The 15,730-nt window shown below is 48.3% G+C and overlaps 1 protein-coding gene across 1 annotated transcript; it reads right to left on the reverse strand.

Moving 5' to 3' along the window:
• Window positions 1-10,815: 10,815 nt before the first annotated feature.
• Window positions 10,816-15,285, reverse strand: MCIDAS (multiciliate differentiation and DNA synthesis associated cell cycle protein). Its single transcript, XM_075488612.1, has 6 exons — window positions 15,084-15,285; window positions 14,633-14,718; window positions 14,228-14,300; window positions 13,626-13,840; window positions 13,363-13,473; window positions 10,816-12,898 (listed from the first exon to the last, which is right to left on the reverse strand). The coding sequence occupies exons 1-6, from the start codon at window positions 15,283-15,285 to the stop codon at window positions 12,431-12,433; spliced, it is 1,155 nt and encodes a 384-aa protein (XP_075344727.1). The 3' UTR covers window positions 10,816-12,430.
• Between the last annotated feature and the right edge of the window lie 445 nt (window positions 15,286-15,730).

The following is a 15,730-nucleotide window of genomic DNA, read 5'->3' on the forward strand; positions in this document are numbered from 1 at the left end:
GTTTAAAACCAGAGGAAAAATAAACAAGAAAACAAATGCACCAAGGGATAAGTGCATCTTAATAAATTGTATGACTTTTCACGTAACATACTGTTGACTCCCAGGATTGTCGGTTTTAATGTGACCTTTAGCTTTCATAAAACAATACAATTCACAATTGATTTCTTCAGCAGCTATACTACAGTAATTCAACACTATAGGAATCGCCTCGTTTTGCTGTTCAGTGGGCAGATCAAGAGCTGCCCTGCTAAGTCATCCATCCCGTTCTTTCTGCTAGGTTTCTCTCTTCAGTGTGTACTCCCTTTTTCTGTCCACGCTACGAATTGGTTTTGGCACCCCACTGATACAAAGACTGTCTCAGTTAAAGCTTCCAACACGCTGGAATCCCATGCCGGCTTTGGGAACTGCACACAATATAAAACTACATTTTGTTTACCTTGGCTAAACTCCAACCCAACAACAGAACTTCTGGGTTCACTGCCAGCTGCCAACTGTGTGCCTAAATAATATTTCATCCTGGAATCCTGAGAGTCTGGATTAACAAACTGCCAAAATGCCACTCAGATGTGGTTCTTTCCAAAGCTTCTCTAGCAACTTCTATTGTTAGCACCATACTTATTACTACTTTACTAGTGCCAAAACTGCTATAAGTTATTGTAAAATTAAGTTATGTAAAAAGTAATTATGGCTCTGAATAATTATGAATTGTAACTATATCCAAGGCTTCAGGCACCTGTTGTAGATGATTCCTCTCAGGTGGTCTTGGAGACAGGGCAAGGTTTCTAACATTCTTTCCTGGATAAGGCAATTAAATACACACCTTAAAAAGCAACTGTCATCTCTTTGCAAACATGTTTCAATCAAGTAATTGCTGACAGGTTCAGCTCCATCAGCTGTGAGTTCCTGAAATTCTGTTGCATCTCCGTACCATTTCCTGTGGAAACGAGTCTCTGGTTTCACTTCTAAAAAACTAATATTCAGGAAATCAGGTCAGACTATATTTTCAATATAGTTGAACCTATAAGCTAAGTTTTCAATTAAAATGTATTTTTTGGTTGTTTTTTTTTTTTTTCTGTTGAGTACTATGATCTTTGAAAACAGGTCAGTAGTTACATTCAGGTAATATCACTCACTGTTGAGATACCAGCTTCAGCAAACCAGTGGTTTAGTTACGCAGTTTCTAGATGACTGCTAGTTGGTGCTGCTTTCCACTACCTACCTTTTAGACGGGGCCTCATGGTTAAAACACTTACCCGCAAAGTGGTAGGTCCAGGAGTCCTGCATCCCAAACTGAGGCATTGCAATGCCTCAGCCTCCGCAGGGCTGTTACCTCTCCATGTAGTGCTGACACTTGGACACTGGTTGTCAGGTGTGTGGTTGTGTTTTGAAGCATGGATTGCTATGATCAGATCTCTTTCCCAGTGGATTTGTGAAAGCAGTTGTGAGCAGTTACTGCCTCTATTTATTATAATGGAAATATAACCTTGTGTGCTACTGATTGCCTTCTCATTTGCCTCTAACTTCAGCTTTCACCTTTTTTACCTTGACTGTAAATACTACTGCTATATTTCTTGCTTGTGTGTCATCTCTCTTTGCTACTTATTTTTTGTTCCACCATTTTAGTATTTTCGTATTGAAAAATCTTGAATATGAGCATTAAAAGCCAGTGCACATCTCTCAGTACTTTTCTCCACATCCTTGTTTGTTTCAGTCTTGATTCTCACTGAAGAACTTTTCCTTGCAGCCAAAATCACTTCTAAATCTAGCCCTTGTGTATTTACTGAAATGTAAATATAATTGACAAACATTCATTATCTTGAAATTATGACCTACTTGCTAATTTGCACTGTACTGAATGCTAGTAAAATGCCCCCTTGGTTACACAGGTATATTTGCTTTGTGATAAAGCATACTTGGAAGTGTTTTGTTTAAACAAAGTGATTTGATTAGATTATGGGGCAGTTTTCAAAAGCATATGACACCCCTAATATTCATTTGATTCACTAACTCTTTCCATACATTGCTTAAGGCTTGGAAGAAGAAACATCCTGTGAAAGAGAAAACCTTACTCGTTGATCTGGAAGAAGAACATAGGTGATTCCACAGATGCCAATGGAGTTACACATGTTGACAATCAAGGCTCCTTCTGTAATAGCAGATGGGTGAGGACTTAGGCAAATAAGCATACAAAATTCAGGACTAAACCCCATTTCTAGTTCCTCTCTAGGTGGATCCCCTAGTTAGCAGCAAAAATTCAGGTCTGATATCTCTTTGCTGGCATTGTTTAATTTTATGAAAGTAAGTCAAACCAATGTGTTTGCTTGCTTGTTGGGTTGTGTATGTGAGAGTGTGTGTATGCAGAAGAGAAGGAAGGTCTACACAAATGTTCACACTGGCTGAGGTGCATCTTCATTTTCCAGTTCCTTGCAGCTTCATGCACTACAGTAAGTTCTGTCACTCATGTATTTTGTTACTTTCATTCCTGAAAACATAGCGTTGGCTGTTCTGATATTATTTGACACTTTCCTGGGAGATATGTCACTGGTGCAGTAGATCTTGTTTTGCTGTCACAACTGTGCTACTATGACCAGTAGAAGTTACACACGATATATGAGATTCCCCCGTCTTCTACAAGAGGTGCTCCAGGTTGCACAGAGTGGCGTTACCTATGTCTGCAGTAGTAAGGAGTGAGGAGTGGCATGAGTGGACCTGGGAAGTGAAACAGCTGATGCTAAGATCCAGGGTCCACTCTGTACATGCTTGAGGGGAGAGTAACTGAGAACCAGCTCTAGCCCAAGTGTCTGGACTAAATGCCTGTTAGCAGTTGAGGTACATTAGACGAGCTCCTAGAAGGCATCTTCGGTTTCTTTTCATCTGAAAGGAATTCAGGTGACAAGCAAGCTTCAAGACTACTGTGCAATACAAAACCAAGGTGGGGAAGATGGGATCAAGCATGAGACTTGCTTCAAACATGTGTTCTTCATCTGGACTAAAGTGGTAAAGTTGCTGTAGCCCGTATACAGCTGAATACTGTCAATGAAGAGCTTTTGAAGTGCCATCTCCTGCACAGCTGCCCATCTTCCCCAGATAGGTACCCCGCAGAGTGAAACAGGAGACAGCAGAGGAGGCAAAACAGACTCCAGCTTTAGCTGTTCCTGATTTTCTACTGGTGCAAATTAGACCTTCATGCATATAAGCTACTGAGTATCAGTGAATAAGGACCCACCACTTCCTCTGTACACTTCAATAGACTGGAGCCAAAGTCAACAGGGAATCTCTCCCATCAAGTTTTATTTTATTCCCCTAAGTGATTTTGATACAGTCACTCCCAGAAAAAAAAACAACAACAACAAAAAAAAAAAAAACAGAAAAAATAAGATCAAAATGACGAGAAACAAATGCCCACTGTAGTTGTCTCCAACAACTCATGGAAAGTTGTTTAATCAGTATAACCAAGGAAAACAGCCTGGTGTACTTGAAAAGTTCATGCCTTCCCATCCTGTGTAGCCTGATTCAAAGCCCACAGAAGGGAGTGATAGCCCCATTTATTGTTTTGAAGGGGCTGTGGCAAATATGAACAATCCAGGAAGAATACTAGAGAACTTCCAGAGAGATTCAACTGGACCATGGGGATTTCCAAGATAATATCTTAGTAACTAATGAGGAAATAAACAATTGAGACATTAATTATTTCATAGTCTTCAGGCTTAACCTCAGATGCTGAATGTGTGCTAAAGTTTGTTAAGGAATTTGTGTAGGAGGTCAGAACTTGCTCATTCGCACAATAATTGGGAAAGCCTTTCCAAATATCCACATCTCTACTTCTTCTGCCCCAGTTGTTTGTTAAACTCTTCTGTGAGAAGTTGGTTGGGATCAGTGCTCCTTGCACTGACGTCTTGGCCATGTTAGAGGTTCTAAACATGTTCAGAGGGGTTCACCAAGTACTAGAAAAAAATTGAGAAAAATACTTAAAAACTGTTAGAGAGAGAAAGAATGCACTAAGAAGAAAAATCATATTTAATACAGTTAGCTCCATTAAACTATCTGCTTTTCCTCCTTTAAATATTTGACCATGAAATTCTGTGACTTTTCTGCCACTAAAAGAGCCACCCAAAATAAGCCAAAAGGATGCACACTTTCAAAAAATGTCTTTAGGCAGAGGCTCTGGGTTTACAGAGCATGCAGCACAACAGGACTCTGCTTTCATGTCTCTGGGCACTTTTGAATTACCAACCTAGTACAAGGCAACTAAACAAGCAGACTTTAAGAATGGAGGAAGAAGGGGAAGGATAAATACATTACCAAGTACTTTTTTGTGTAGTTTAATTTTAACTTAATGTATGCACTGACTGGCAGTAACACTGTTTCATGTATTTTGCAACTGGGGACTTAATAAACCAAATTAAAGCTTAGCTCATAGCACTGTGTTCACCTCTAATTCAGTGTGAGTATGTAAAGCTGCATCTCTCTGTCTGAACTACTGTGTAGGCACACATCACCATCACAATCTAGGAGCTTTCAAAAAATGACATTTACCTTCCTATCTCCTCCTTTCGTGTTGAAAAAAGACAAGTTTATGGCCATTATCCTTGTCAGAGCACAGCTGGGAGCAGGTCTGAATAAAGAGATGGGTTCCACACTTAGCTCTGAAAGTCACACGGGCAATACTTGTGCTTTTTCTTTTACTACCTAAATCTGTGACCCAGTTTGCCTCCATTAGTGGTTTTGTCCTCATGGATCCTCCATCAGTGAGTTGAGAATTTCCTTCTTCCTCTGGAAAGTTGCTTTCATGGGAAACTACAGTTGCAGACAGAGAAACAATATCTTGGGTAATGAAGATTATTTCTAATCAGGCGTTCTAAATCAGGAAAAAGACAGTGGGTGAGGTACATGTCAATGGAAATCCTGTGTGTGGAGATACTGTTCTGGGAGATTTGGTGGTTGTTTTCTGGTCAAGCTGAATCATTTTCAAAATTGCAGTAAATGAGACTAAAGTTGCAAAAACAGGGCCAGATACCCAATGTACAGTGAGGGGCGGTTGTTTTAGGTTTTTGCCAACGTGCCTATGGACCTTCAAGGGCAGTTTGTAATCTGGCTGATCCCAGGGCTGCAGCCCAGTCTAAGGTACAGAAGAAAGCACCTGTACATGGATGAGGCTGTGATTCACCCTTTTTTCTAACAGTTTTGTCCCCTGTCAGAGACAAAGTCCATGCTTTTGAAGTTTTCATGTTTTTAATTTTGCAAAATTTTGGTGGTACAAATCAAAACAGAACAGAGAGATTCTACATTTGAGCCCAGCCTTTCTTTGTATTTTTGAAGTGCTTATATTTCATCCAGGAAGAAAACCATACGTGAGTGAGATGAACTTTACCTATTTGGTAACGCCACACATGCCAGAAGCTGCAATTTAAACTTCATAACTTTGATTGAGTGTCCGTCCTTTGTTGCACACTTGTTCAAATGCGTTCATAAGCTCTCAGGGTCTGTGTTGTAAACATGGACTGAAAATAGAGTAACAATATACTGAGGTGTGTCTTTGGTACAATAACAGGTTAATCTGGCTAACTCCATTAACATGGAAGGAGTTTAGGGCTCTGGCATAATTTTTTATTGCTTTATTTAAACAGCTGTATACTGTTCAATAAATTGTAAAGAATGCTTTTGTACTGAGGCTTAGTTTTAACATGTTAAATATATTTTCTTACGGTAAAAAATCACTTTACATAACCTTAATAATTATTAATATACCTTAACAGATCTTTGACCACTTGAAACTACAGCTTAGTTGTCTGTTGCAACCACTCAAAGTATTGCGACAGTAGTGGAAATTGACTTCGGTTTCCCATGTCTGCTCCACCTGAGCTAAAAGAAGGTGAATCACAGGGAGTAAATGTGCTAATTCATGTTGTATTTGTTGCCAGAATAGTAGACAGCTGAGCATCTGCAAAGAGAAAAAAAATTCCCAAAGGACCTATGATTCAAAGTAGAATTGTTTGGACAACATCCAGTGGAAAGTAATCAGACAAACAGAGGCTACAATGTGTAAAAGCACCTGCTAAACAAATAAATATAAATTATTATAATCCTTCTAGTTCTGGGCATTTACAAAAATAAATGTTTTCAGCCAGCTTTTTTTTCTGATGACTTATCCATATACTCAACCTTTTTCTTCCTAAGTTAAGGTTGTGTAAGAGTTCATACAAAAGTAACCGCATAGTATTTATAAATACTTTCTGCAGGTTCATAGTTCTTCTTGTAGGTGTTGATTTTGGCCTTAACTCAAAACCCCAAAATGAGGAGTAAAAAGATTTAATTTTGAGGATGTGGAATCCATTGCTGACAGGGAATGCTACTCATGGCAAATATTTAGTGTAAAACAAATACTTAGCTACAGATCTTGATTCCACCTGCTCTGAGTTTTATTCAAATTTAAAAGGGATTTTTCTGTGTTATGTGAAGAATTGGACATGTCGTTCTATTTAATCATTTCAAAAGACAGCACTGCACTTCAGAGGCTAGAACTAACATTAGAATTGTACACTTCCACAGTTTTAACACCATATAATCCATACTGAAAACACTAGAAAGCTTTACCATTTGCAGATATTTCACCCATTTTTTTAATTTCCTTCCCTTGTTGTTTAGGTTTTGGGGTTTTTTTTCCATAACAGTTGACTCTACCACCATGCTGGGGTTGTAAGATTTGGAGGGAGGGGGCAGAAGCTGAATATGGGAAGAAGAAGAAGCAGAAGCAGAAATTACAGTGTCTGACCCACCAGTTCTGGGTCTGTTCTGGGCCCTGGTGTAGGAACACAACACGATGAGATGACCAAGGAGTGGACAGAGAAGGCTGCCTGAGACTAACTGCTAGCACAAAGGGACTGAAAGCCTAGAAATAAAGGCAGAAGCTTTCTTACAGAATTTCCATGATGGCTGGCAAACGAAATACAGTGTGAATTTTTTTAGTGATAGTGTAAAGTCACCTGTGTGGTATCTTTCATTCAGAAAACTATTCTTTTAAAAATGTGGTTTATTATTCACAGTGCTATGAACCCAAAGGTCACTGCTAACCAATTCGGACTATAGCACAACAGAAATTTAAAAAACAAAAATCTGCAAGGGATTCCTTATAAATACCTTTATTTTTGTCTAGAGAACCAAACATAATCATGAACATAAATGCCTTTTTCTGAAAGAGTTCAGTGATTTGAATTACGTGTTTAATGTGCAGATCCTGACCAACTTCTAGCGCCTTTTCAACAAAGAGAAATTTGCTACAAAAACTACAGTTTGGCTCGCAACATGCCTCCTTTCCTACTTCTCTTCCATACGTGCCTCCCCTTACCCCTAGCCCCAGTATCAGCTAGTTACAGTCCTCCAAGAGGCAGGATGAGTTCAGGGCACAGAGAAGAGACAATATGTGGTTATGAAGAACAACCTGAGCAGGTCGCAGGAGATCAAGATCCTGTCTCTTCTTTTGTCACAGACGCATGCAGTGGCCTATGCTAAATCATGTTACACCTCTGTGCCTCAGCTTACCGACTGTAACCAGGGTATAAGATGCTCCCTTCTGTATCATGCCTATCTTTTTGGAGTCAAGGAGTCTCCAGGCTATGTTTTACTATGTGCACATGCATGGCACCGTGGCCTCTGTGCGCTATTGCAGCACAGCTTAAAAGAATGGCAATCCCATTAGGTTAGAGGAGAAAAGTGTCTCTGGCAGGTCTCTGGCTCTACTCCCTCAGCACTACTGCAATAAGTAGGAGCTCACCTGATGTCTGGGACAATTCAGCTCTCACTGCAAATCCCCAAGCACTAACTATAAATCATTCACATTGCAAAGTGCTGAAAAAAAGGGATGCGTTTTAAGGTACCGAACCAGCTGTATGCATCACTAGAGAAAGGCTTAAAAGAGAGGACATTTCTGCTGTTCAAGGGTATAGAAGAGAGAGCTAGAACTGTTAGTATTTATTTGCATTAAATGCCTGTAGACGTGGTCAAGCAGAGTTAGGATTTCCCAGCAATTCGTCCAGGGTGTGGAGGCCCTCTGCTGAGTCAATGTGCCATCAGTGTCCTCCCTCGGAAAGCCAGAGCAGTCCACCCAGAGGTGTTCAGGGAGATCCCTGGTACATGGGCTAAAGCTGTTTGAAACTGTAAAGCATCAGCTGAGGTGGCCTTTGCACAAACAGAAATATGAGATGCAAAATGGGAGTCACTGCCTGGAATCCTGAGACCTGTGCCGTAGAAGAGATCAGACCACAACATGCAATCTTCTGCTGCTTGGTGTCTGTCAGCCTGTGACAGACTCACATGGACAATGTCTGGGACATACCCTCACACGCCATTGCAAGAACAATTTACAGGGTGGAAAAGAGAATAAGCCTCAAAATTTCCAGCTACCCTATTTTAACAAGTGAGTTCTATTTGTAACTGCACTACCTGCGCAAGAAATCTGGAGACTTTACCAGAAGTACCAAAAGTGATCACAACATGTGAATAACCTTGAAGACACTTACTAATTTTGGTTTTTTCACAGTATTTTCTTGAAAAGTATAAAGTAAATATTGCAAATAAATAGTCAGTTGCTATCAGAGTTTGGACAGGTGCTAGATGCAAGGCAGACTTTAAGACTGTTTCTGATACACCTATGAAATAGTTGTGCCAAAGCAAACTACAGCCTCTTTTGACCTCATTAGCTTTAGTTGTTCATTAAGACTGTGCAATGCAAAATGTAAATAATGGCTGCTGACGAGAAGTAAGTCAATGTTTAGAAAAGATGAAGAGTGCTGCTGCTGTCATATAAAACTGACTGCAAAATGCTTGTCTTTTCCCTGAAGTTAGACATCGGGGGAATTTTCTTTAGAAAAATATTCAGGAAAACAAGGGGAGAAAAGTTGGTGAAATTCTCTTTCTCTGCAATCGCTGAACAGAATAGCCAAAACCAATAGGATTGGTTTAGTACTGCTGCTACAGCACCATAGCCACGCTGCTGTCTGGTTTCTACACGATTACCAAGCATCTGAGCCACCTTGATGCCTGCCTGCTGCCACCAGGGTCTGTGGCAAACAGATGGGGACACCAGCTGCACCTTTCTCATGGATGTTAGCTTCGTACGAATGGGAGTTGTAGAAACCCCTGTGCTTCAAAAATGGTAGTCAGGCCAATTAAATGACACCAAATGTGTGCCTGCATTTATGTATAAGTTGATATGAATACCAAAGCAAGGGCATTTCTATTACGAACATGTGGGGAGTAGCTGAGATTTGTGAATAGGCAATGTTTTCTCTTTATGACCCACTGAACAACCTTGGCAGCCCCCACAGGAAAATGCCATGCCAACGTTCAGCCTTGGGTATTGCCTTTAGACCAGGGAACGGGGAATATTGCTGATAAAAAAGGCTTTTTGCTGATAAAAAAGGCAAGTTATAATTATATCAAAAGCCCTATGCCATTTCTGAATACCTCCATCCAGGTCCCTTTTGCCCTTGCCATCCTGAAGAGACCTAAAATTACTGACCTAAGATGCACCTATTTACTAAAAGATAGTTCCTCTTTCTCGTATTTCTTTTTAATCAAGCTGTACCTTGAGGTCTGGTGTCATTTTTTAATTAACACCTAAAGATTTTATCCAATGAAAAAACCCACATGCCCAGAACAAGGCTTATGTGGAATTGAGGTGCTTATATTTAAAACATGATCACTAAACCCTTCCCCAGGCACCCCCCCAAATTAAAAGATATTTTTCTGTTTCACCACAAAATGTCCCAGTTGTCCGCAGTTCTGCACCACCACATGTCCACAGCCACCCCTCCCGTGACCCACCACCAGCAGGACAGGGAACGGCGGAGGAAGCTTACTTATGAGCAGGCACAAGGCTCATGAAATGTCATTGCATCTACTTTATTTTATTTCTGGTGGGGGCTTGGCCAGCTCCCTTCACTCATTGCATGGACCATGCACCACGAGGGAGAGAAAAACACAGTGAACATAAAGCGCAGACCAACATCTTCTTCAGTCCGTCACACCTGCATGTCCAGGCACTGTGCCCTGTGGCACAGATCCCCCCAGACACTAAGCATAAAGCCAGATCTGTTTGGATGTGAGGTTTCCTAGTGGTGGACTTCCAGCTCCTCCAGCGATCAGCTTCTGCTGGAACAACCATGAAGCATGAGCATGCATCAAGGGGCCAGGCTTCGTGCCCTGTGATCCCACCAACTCCTGCCTGACAGAAGGACAAAGGGCCCTGGGAGCCCTTTTAAGTTACTGTTGATGAAAGCAGTCATTGGGCTGCTTTAATCTATGCAAGAGATTTGTCCACTTTTTACAAAGTTCCTGTATGGCAGTGGACAGAGAAGTGTGAATTTAAAATACGCCTTTATAGTTTAAAGGGGATGTTTATAGTGTACCACTATAACTATGTAACTATGTTTAATAGCATAACACTATGAACATACCATGTTGCATACCAAACACCTTTTCCTGTTACCAGTTATGTATCTGTGTGTCTGATGATGCTCCTGTGAGTCTCAGTGAGAAGTATCTTGGTATGATTAGCCGATTTTCAGGCTTTCCAGTTAACAGGGATTAAAATTAAATAAATTTTAAAAAGACATCTATGATAATTTTCTACTACTTTTAGATCACAACTCAAAATTAATCAAAGATACTTTTAACATAGAAACACTATGAGTAAAAGTAATCGGTGGGAAACTCTATAGCAGGTTAACTGCAAAAGTAAGCAGATAAACATGTATTTGTAATTCTGAAAAGACTTGAAGTAAGAACAACACTAGTGACAATTCAACAGGGTGATTATGTTATTGTTGCATCCTACGAGAAGTCTACAGTTTTGATGTGTCACTTTATTTCCGAGGAATTAATATGCTTATGAGCATTACAAAGTTGTACACACTATACAGTTTGTGTTTAACTTCATAAAAGACATGGAGAGGAACTGTAAATATCTATACAAGCTGCCTTTTGTTATCAGTTTATTTCCTGCTGAATTCAGTGCAGCTGGGCAGGTTTTGCCTCTCCCGTCTGCTGCCGAACCAGAGCTTTCAAGCAGCATTTTGGCCAAGGTGGCAATGGTCTTCTCCTGAAATACGAGCATCTCTGGAGTCATCCCAGGGTTGAGCCCTTGGCATCCCAGACAGGGCTTCAGCACCTCCCCTGCTAGAAAATGTCAGCACTGCAGATACGAAGGACCACAGATACTGAAGGACCACCTTTGCAGTCTCCTAGGATGCATGATACTACACATCATGCTGGCAACAAGAACCGTCCTTCCTAACACAGCCTCTGTTTGCCGAAAGCACAACACTACGCGCAGGGCTGCAGTTCCCCTAAGAACTCTGCTGAGATGACGAGGTGGTGCTGTCACCTGAACCATCACACAAGCCTGTTACTGTTGGATTGCCATTAATGTACACAGACCCATGCAAGAACACTGGAAAATCTGAGTATGGAAAATTAGAAAAACTGGTAACTTCAGAGAGAGAAAAAATCTGTCCTGGGTAGAGCACAGTGGCTTCATTCACTTATGTGCTGCAGAAAAATAAACTTCAGGTACCATTTCACCTGTGCTGTCAGTGGTTCAGCTTTCAAACCAGTAGGTGCAAGTGAAATGTATCCATTCAGAACAATTTAACATTATTCACACTTCTCTTTACTTGAGATAATATCACTGAATGTTAACAGCAGCATGTTTGATTCTGAAATCTTCTGCTTGAGCACATCAAGCAAAGTAAACTTTGTGTAGATGCTCAGCTTTGTGTTACCTTTGCTTTAATGAAAGCAAATACGCATACCTGGTGCAAAACAGAGTGTTTACATTAAATCAGCACAAATAAATGGCAATTTTAAGCACCATTCAATCATCACACCGAGTGCAAATATACACCTACAGCTGCACACATGAACGACACAATTTGTAAACATCCTGGATGTATAATTCCGTGATGGGGAAGGTGTATCGCGTTCAAAGCACTTGGGCTGGTCTGTCCGCTTTCACGCCGCCCAGCCGCAGTCACTCTGCTGTAAGTTACGTTTTTCTCCGCCACTGAGCAAAACCTCCGGATAAAACCGGGCAGGCCTTCATTAATCTCTGCACGCATCACACTCGTTAGCAAACTACTGAGGGTGAGCGGCCGACTCGGAAACCACAGCCCTGCGTAAAGCCTGGCGCGGCTGCCGCGGCAGTGTCCCCGGCCCGCTGCCCCCGCGGCCGCGCCGTCGCCTCCGCCGCGCTCGTCCCCCCTCTTCGCCGGCCGCCGGCAACGGGGAAAAAGCGCCAGCAGCCCCTTCCGAAGGGAAACGGGGAGCGTGCTGCCGGCCGGGGCGCGGCTGCCCTGCCAGCCTCACGCTGCGGCCGGCCCTGCTCCGCCTTGCCCGGGACACGCGTGGCCGCAGTCGCGGGGTCCGTGGGCGCTCAGCGCGGCACCCAGCGGAAGCGGTACCCGCCGGCGGCGGTGCGGAGGGTGAAGGCGTTGCCCTGCGGGAAGGCCAGGGTGCGGATGCCGCCCGCCTGCCCCAGGGCCGCCCGCAGGCTGCCGCCCCCCTCCAGCCCCCCGCCGCCCGGGCGCGGCGCGGCGGGGCCGGTGCGCAGCCCGCGGAAGGCGCCGTGCAGGCGCGGGGCCGGCCGCGGGCGCTTGGCCGAGGGGCTGCCCCACGGGCTGCCCCCCGGGCTGCCCCCCAGGCTCCGCAAGGCGGCCCGGCACTTATCTGACACCTCCCGCAGCATGGCGTCCACGCCCGCCGCCTCCTCCCGCGGCTCCGGCCGCCCGCGCCCGCCCCAGACCCCGGCCGGGGCGGCGGCGGCGGCGGGAGGAGGAGGTGGAGGATGAAGAGGAGGAGGAGGAAGGGCCGCCCCGTCGGCGCGCTGCGGGAGCATCAGCGTCTGCCGGAGGGAGAGACCGCGACTTCGCGGGCTGCGCCGCACCGCGCAGCCCCGCACCTCCCCGCGCAGCCCCGCACGACCCCATCCTGCACCACCCTGCCCTGAACCGCACCACGCTGTCCCCCACTGCCCTGCTCCGTCCCGCACGGCTTCACCCCGCAGCACACAGACCCATCCCGCCCTGCCCTGTCCCGCCCCGCACCACCTCACCCCACGCACTCCACCCCACCACGCACCGCCCTGCCCTGCCCCGCACCACCCCATCCTGCACGGCCCCGACCCACACTGCACCACCCCGTCCTGCCCCACACCTCCTCACCCCCCACCCCCCCCCCCCCACCGTGGCCCTGTCCCACCCCGCACTGCTCGGGCTCACCCCGCACCCTGTCCCCCACCGCCCCCCTTGTCTCCCAGGGACCAGCTGGGCTGTGGGGCAGCCGGGCCAGGCGGGCAGCAGCACTCACGTCAAGGACGGCGGCCAGCTGCCTGGCCTGGCTCGCCAGCTCCTTCAGCTGCACGTTGCTCTCCCGCAGCGTCACCAGCTCTTCCTGCCTCTGCGTGAGGGTCTCCTGCAGCTGTGAAGGACAAGTGGGGACAGGGCGGTCGGGACAGCCCTGCCGCCCAGGGACTGGGGGGTGCTGTGCACCAGGGCCACGCAGCCCCCTCAGCAGGATGCGAGGGAGAGAAACCCAGCGCAGGCCCTTGGGGAGGGCTTGGAGGTCCCTACCTGGCTGTTTGCCTCCAGGGCATCTCCCAGCGCTTTCTGGTGCTGGTCCGCCAGGTCCCTCCAGCACGGCTCAGGGGAAGGCAGGGGCTGCGGGGGCATCTGTGCCAGCACGCTGCTCTCCAGCTGCGGGGTGCAGGGGCCAAAGGCCACCTCCTCGCCAAGTGAGAAATCCAAGTCAGTGCAGTCCAAGGGCGGTGGCATTGAGGTGGACGCATCTGGAGGGAATAGCCACAGGGGTTAACACAGAAGAGGTTTGTATGTCCTCTCTTCCCCCCAACCCCAGCACACCATCCTGGTTCTGGGCATCCCCCCAGTGTTTCCCGACATGCTTTTCACTCTGCTGCAGCAGCTGTGCACCCTAACCTTGTTTGGATTTAATTTCTGCCTCCCATGGGGGAAAACTCAGTGCCAGCCCAGGTCCCTCTAAGGGGGTGTGCAGGGACGCACTGCCTTCAGACTGTCCCAGGGTGGGATGAGCATGCAGTGAGTGGGCATCCAAAAACACAAAAACAAAGCAAAAAAAGAGGAGACCAAACACAGCGTGACTGCTGATGTGCATGCATAGGTGTGTCTGGCTCAGGTAAGGAAAAAATTCTACTTGCCAGATATAAAATCATCGACAGCATCTCTGAACTCCTGGAAATCAAATTCTGGTCCATCCTGGAAGCAGGGACCCTGCGAGGGGTGAAGGAAACGTGCCAGTGAGCAGGGCTCAGAGCTCGGACCTGCCCGCGCTGCCCACTGCTGCCCATAGTGCTCCAACACTGACTGCTGCCTCTGCTCAGCACCTTCCCACAGCCTCGGCACCCCCGGGCGCCTGTCCCCTGCCGTGCCCTTGCCACTAACCCATCTAACGCGTGGGACAAGATGCTGTCCCCCACTGTGCCCATTTCATAGGCGGGAAGCCTGAGGCTGGGGGGGCTGCCAGCAGCCATCGGCTTGAGGGGGCCACCCCCATGGGTGCCCTGTGCTGGAGGCAGCCAAGCCTGCCCCAGCCCGGGGGTTACCTGCTGCAAGGTCACGGGGCCGGCCGGGGTGGTGGGAAGGATGGGGGCACAGGCTGCCAAATCCTGCCAGTCGATGGTGGTGAGCGCTGGGGACAGCGACAGACAGCGGTGAGGAGCCCGGGCAGGGATGGGCATAGCCAGGGGGGCGCGGCGAAGCGGGAAGCGCGGCCGGCCGGGGTGCATCCTCGAGGGGCACGGCCGAGGGATGCGGGGCTGGGGAGCACGGCGAGGGGCACGGGGGGGACACAGCGGGGGGCATGGAGAGGGGGACATGGCCGGGGAGACACGGCCGGGGAGACACGGTGGAGGGCACGGTGGGGGTGTCACGGCCGGCGGACGCGGGGCTGGGGAGCACGGTGGGGTCACGGGGGGCGCGGCGGGGGGCGCGGCGGGAGGCGCGGGGAGAGGGACACGGCCGGGGGTCAGGGCGCTCCGCCGCGGACAGACTCACCGAGGGCGGGCGCGGCGGGGGCCGGCGGGGCGCCGCTGCGGCGCGGGCGGGGCGGGGGCGCTCGGGGGCCGAGGGCGGCCGGGGGGGTCCCCGCCGCCCCCCCGCCGGGCCGGGCCGGCTTCTTGGCGAGGCGGGCGGGCGGACCCTGGACCCTGTTGGGGCAGATGCTGTCGAAGGCCCGGCGGCGGCCGCCCTGCTCCATGCTGCCGCCGCGGCCCCGGCGCCGGCCCCGGCTCCGGCCCCGGCCCCGGCCCCGGCTCCGGCGGACGCCCTCCGCCCCGCGCCCCGCCCGCCGCCGCCCCGCGGGCCTGGGTGCGGGCAGGGCCGCGGGCAGGGCCGCGGGGGGCCGGAGCCATGCCGGGGGCTGCCCGCCCGCCTTCCCTCCGCCGGGGCGCGGAAACCTCCCGCCGCCTCCCCGGGCCGCGCCGGTGGCTCCCGCGCCCGCGGAGCCCTTCCCCGCGCCCGCGGAGCCGGGGCGGGCCGAGCCGAGGGGGCTGCCCCGGAGGGAAACCCGAGGCGGGGCGCGGCCGGCCCCGCTGCCGAGGCCCCTCCGCCCCGGCCGCCCCCCCGCCGGCACCTCGGTCCCCCGGGTCCCTGCCGGGCCGCGCGTGGGCGTCAGCTTGCGGGCTGGGCCGGTTTTTACAGGG

This window comes from Mycteria americana, chromosome Z, assembly GCF_035582795.1.
Source record: "Mycteria americana isolate JAX WOST 10 ecotype Jacksonville Zoo and Gardens chromosome Z, USCA_MyAme_1.0, whole genome shotgun sequence".
In the NCBI taxonomy this organism is placed as follows: domain Eukaryota; kingdom Metazoa; phylum Chordata; class Aves; order Ciconiiformes; family Ciconiidae; genus Mycteria; species Mycteria americana.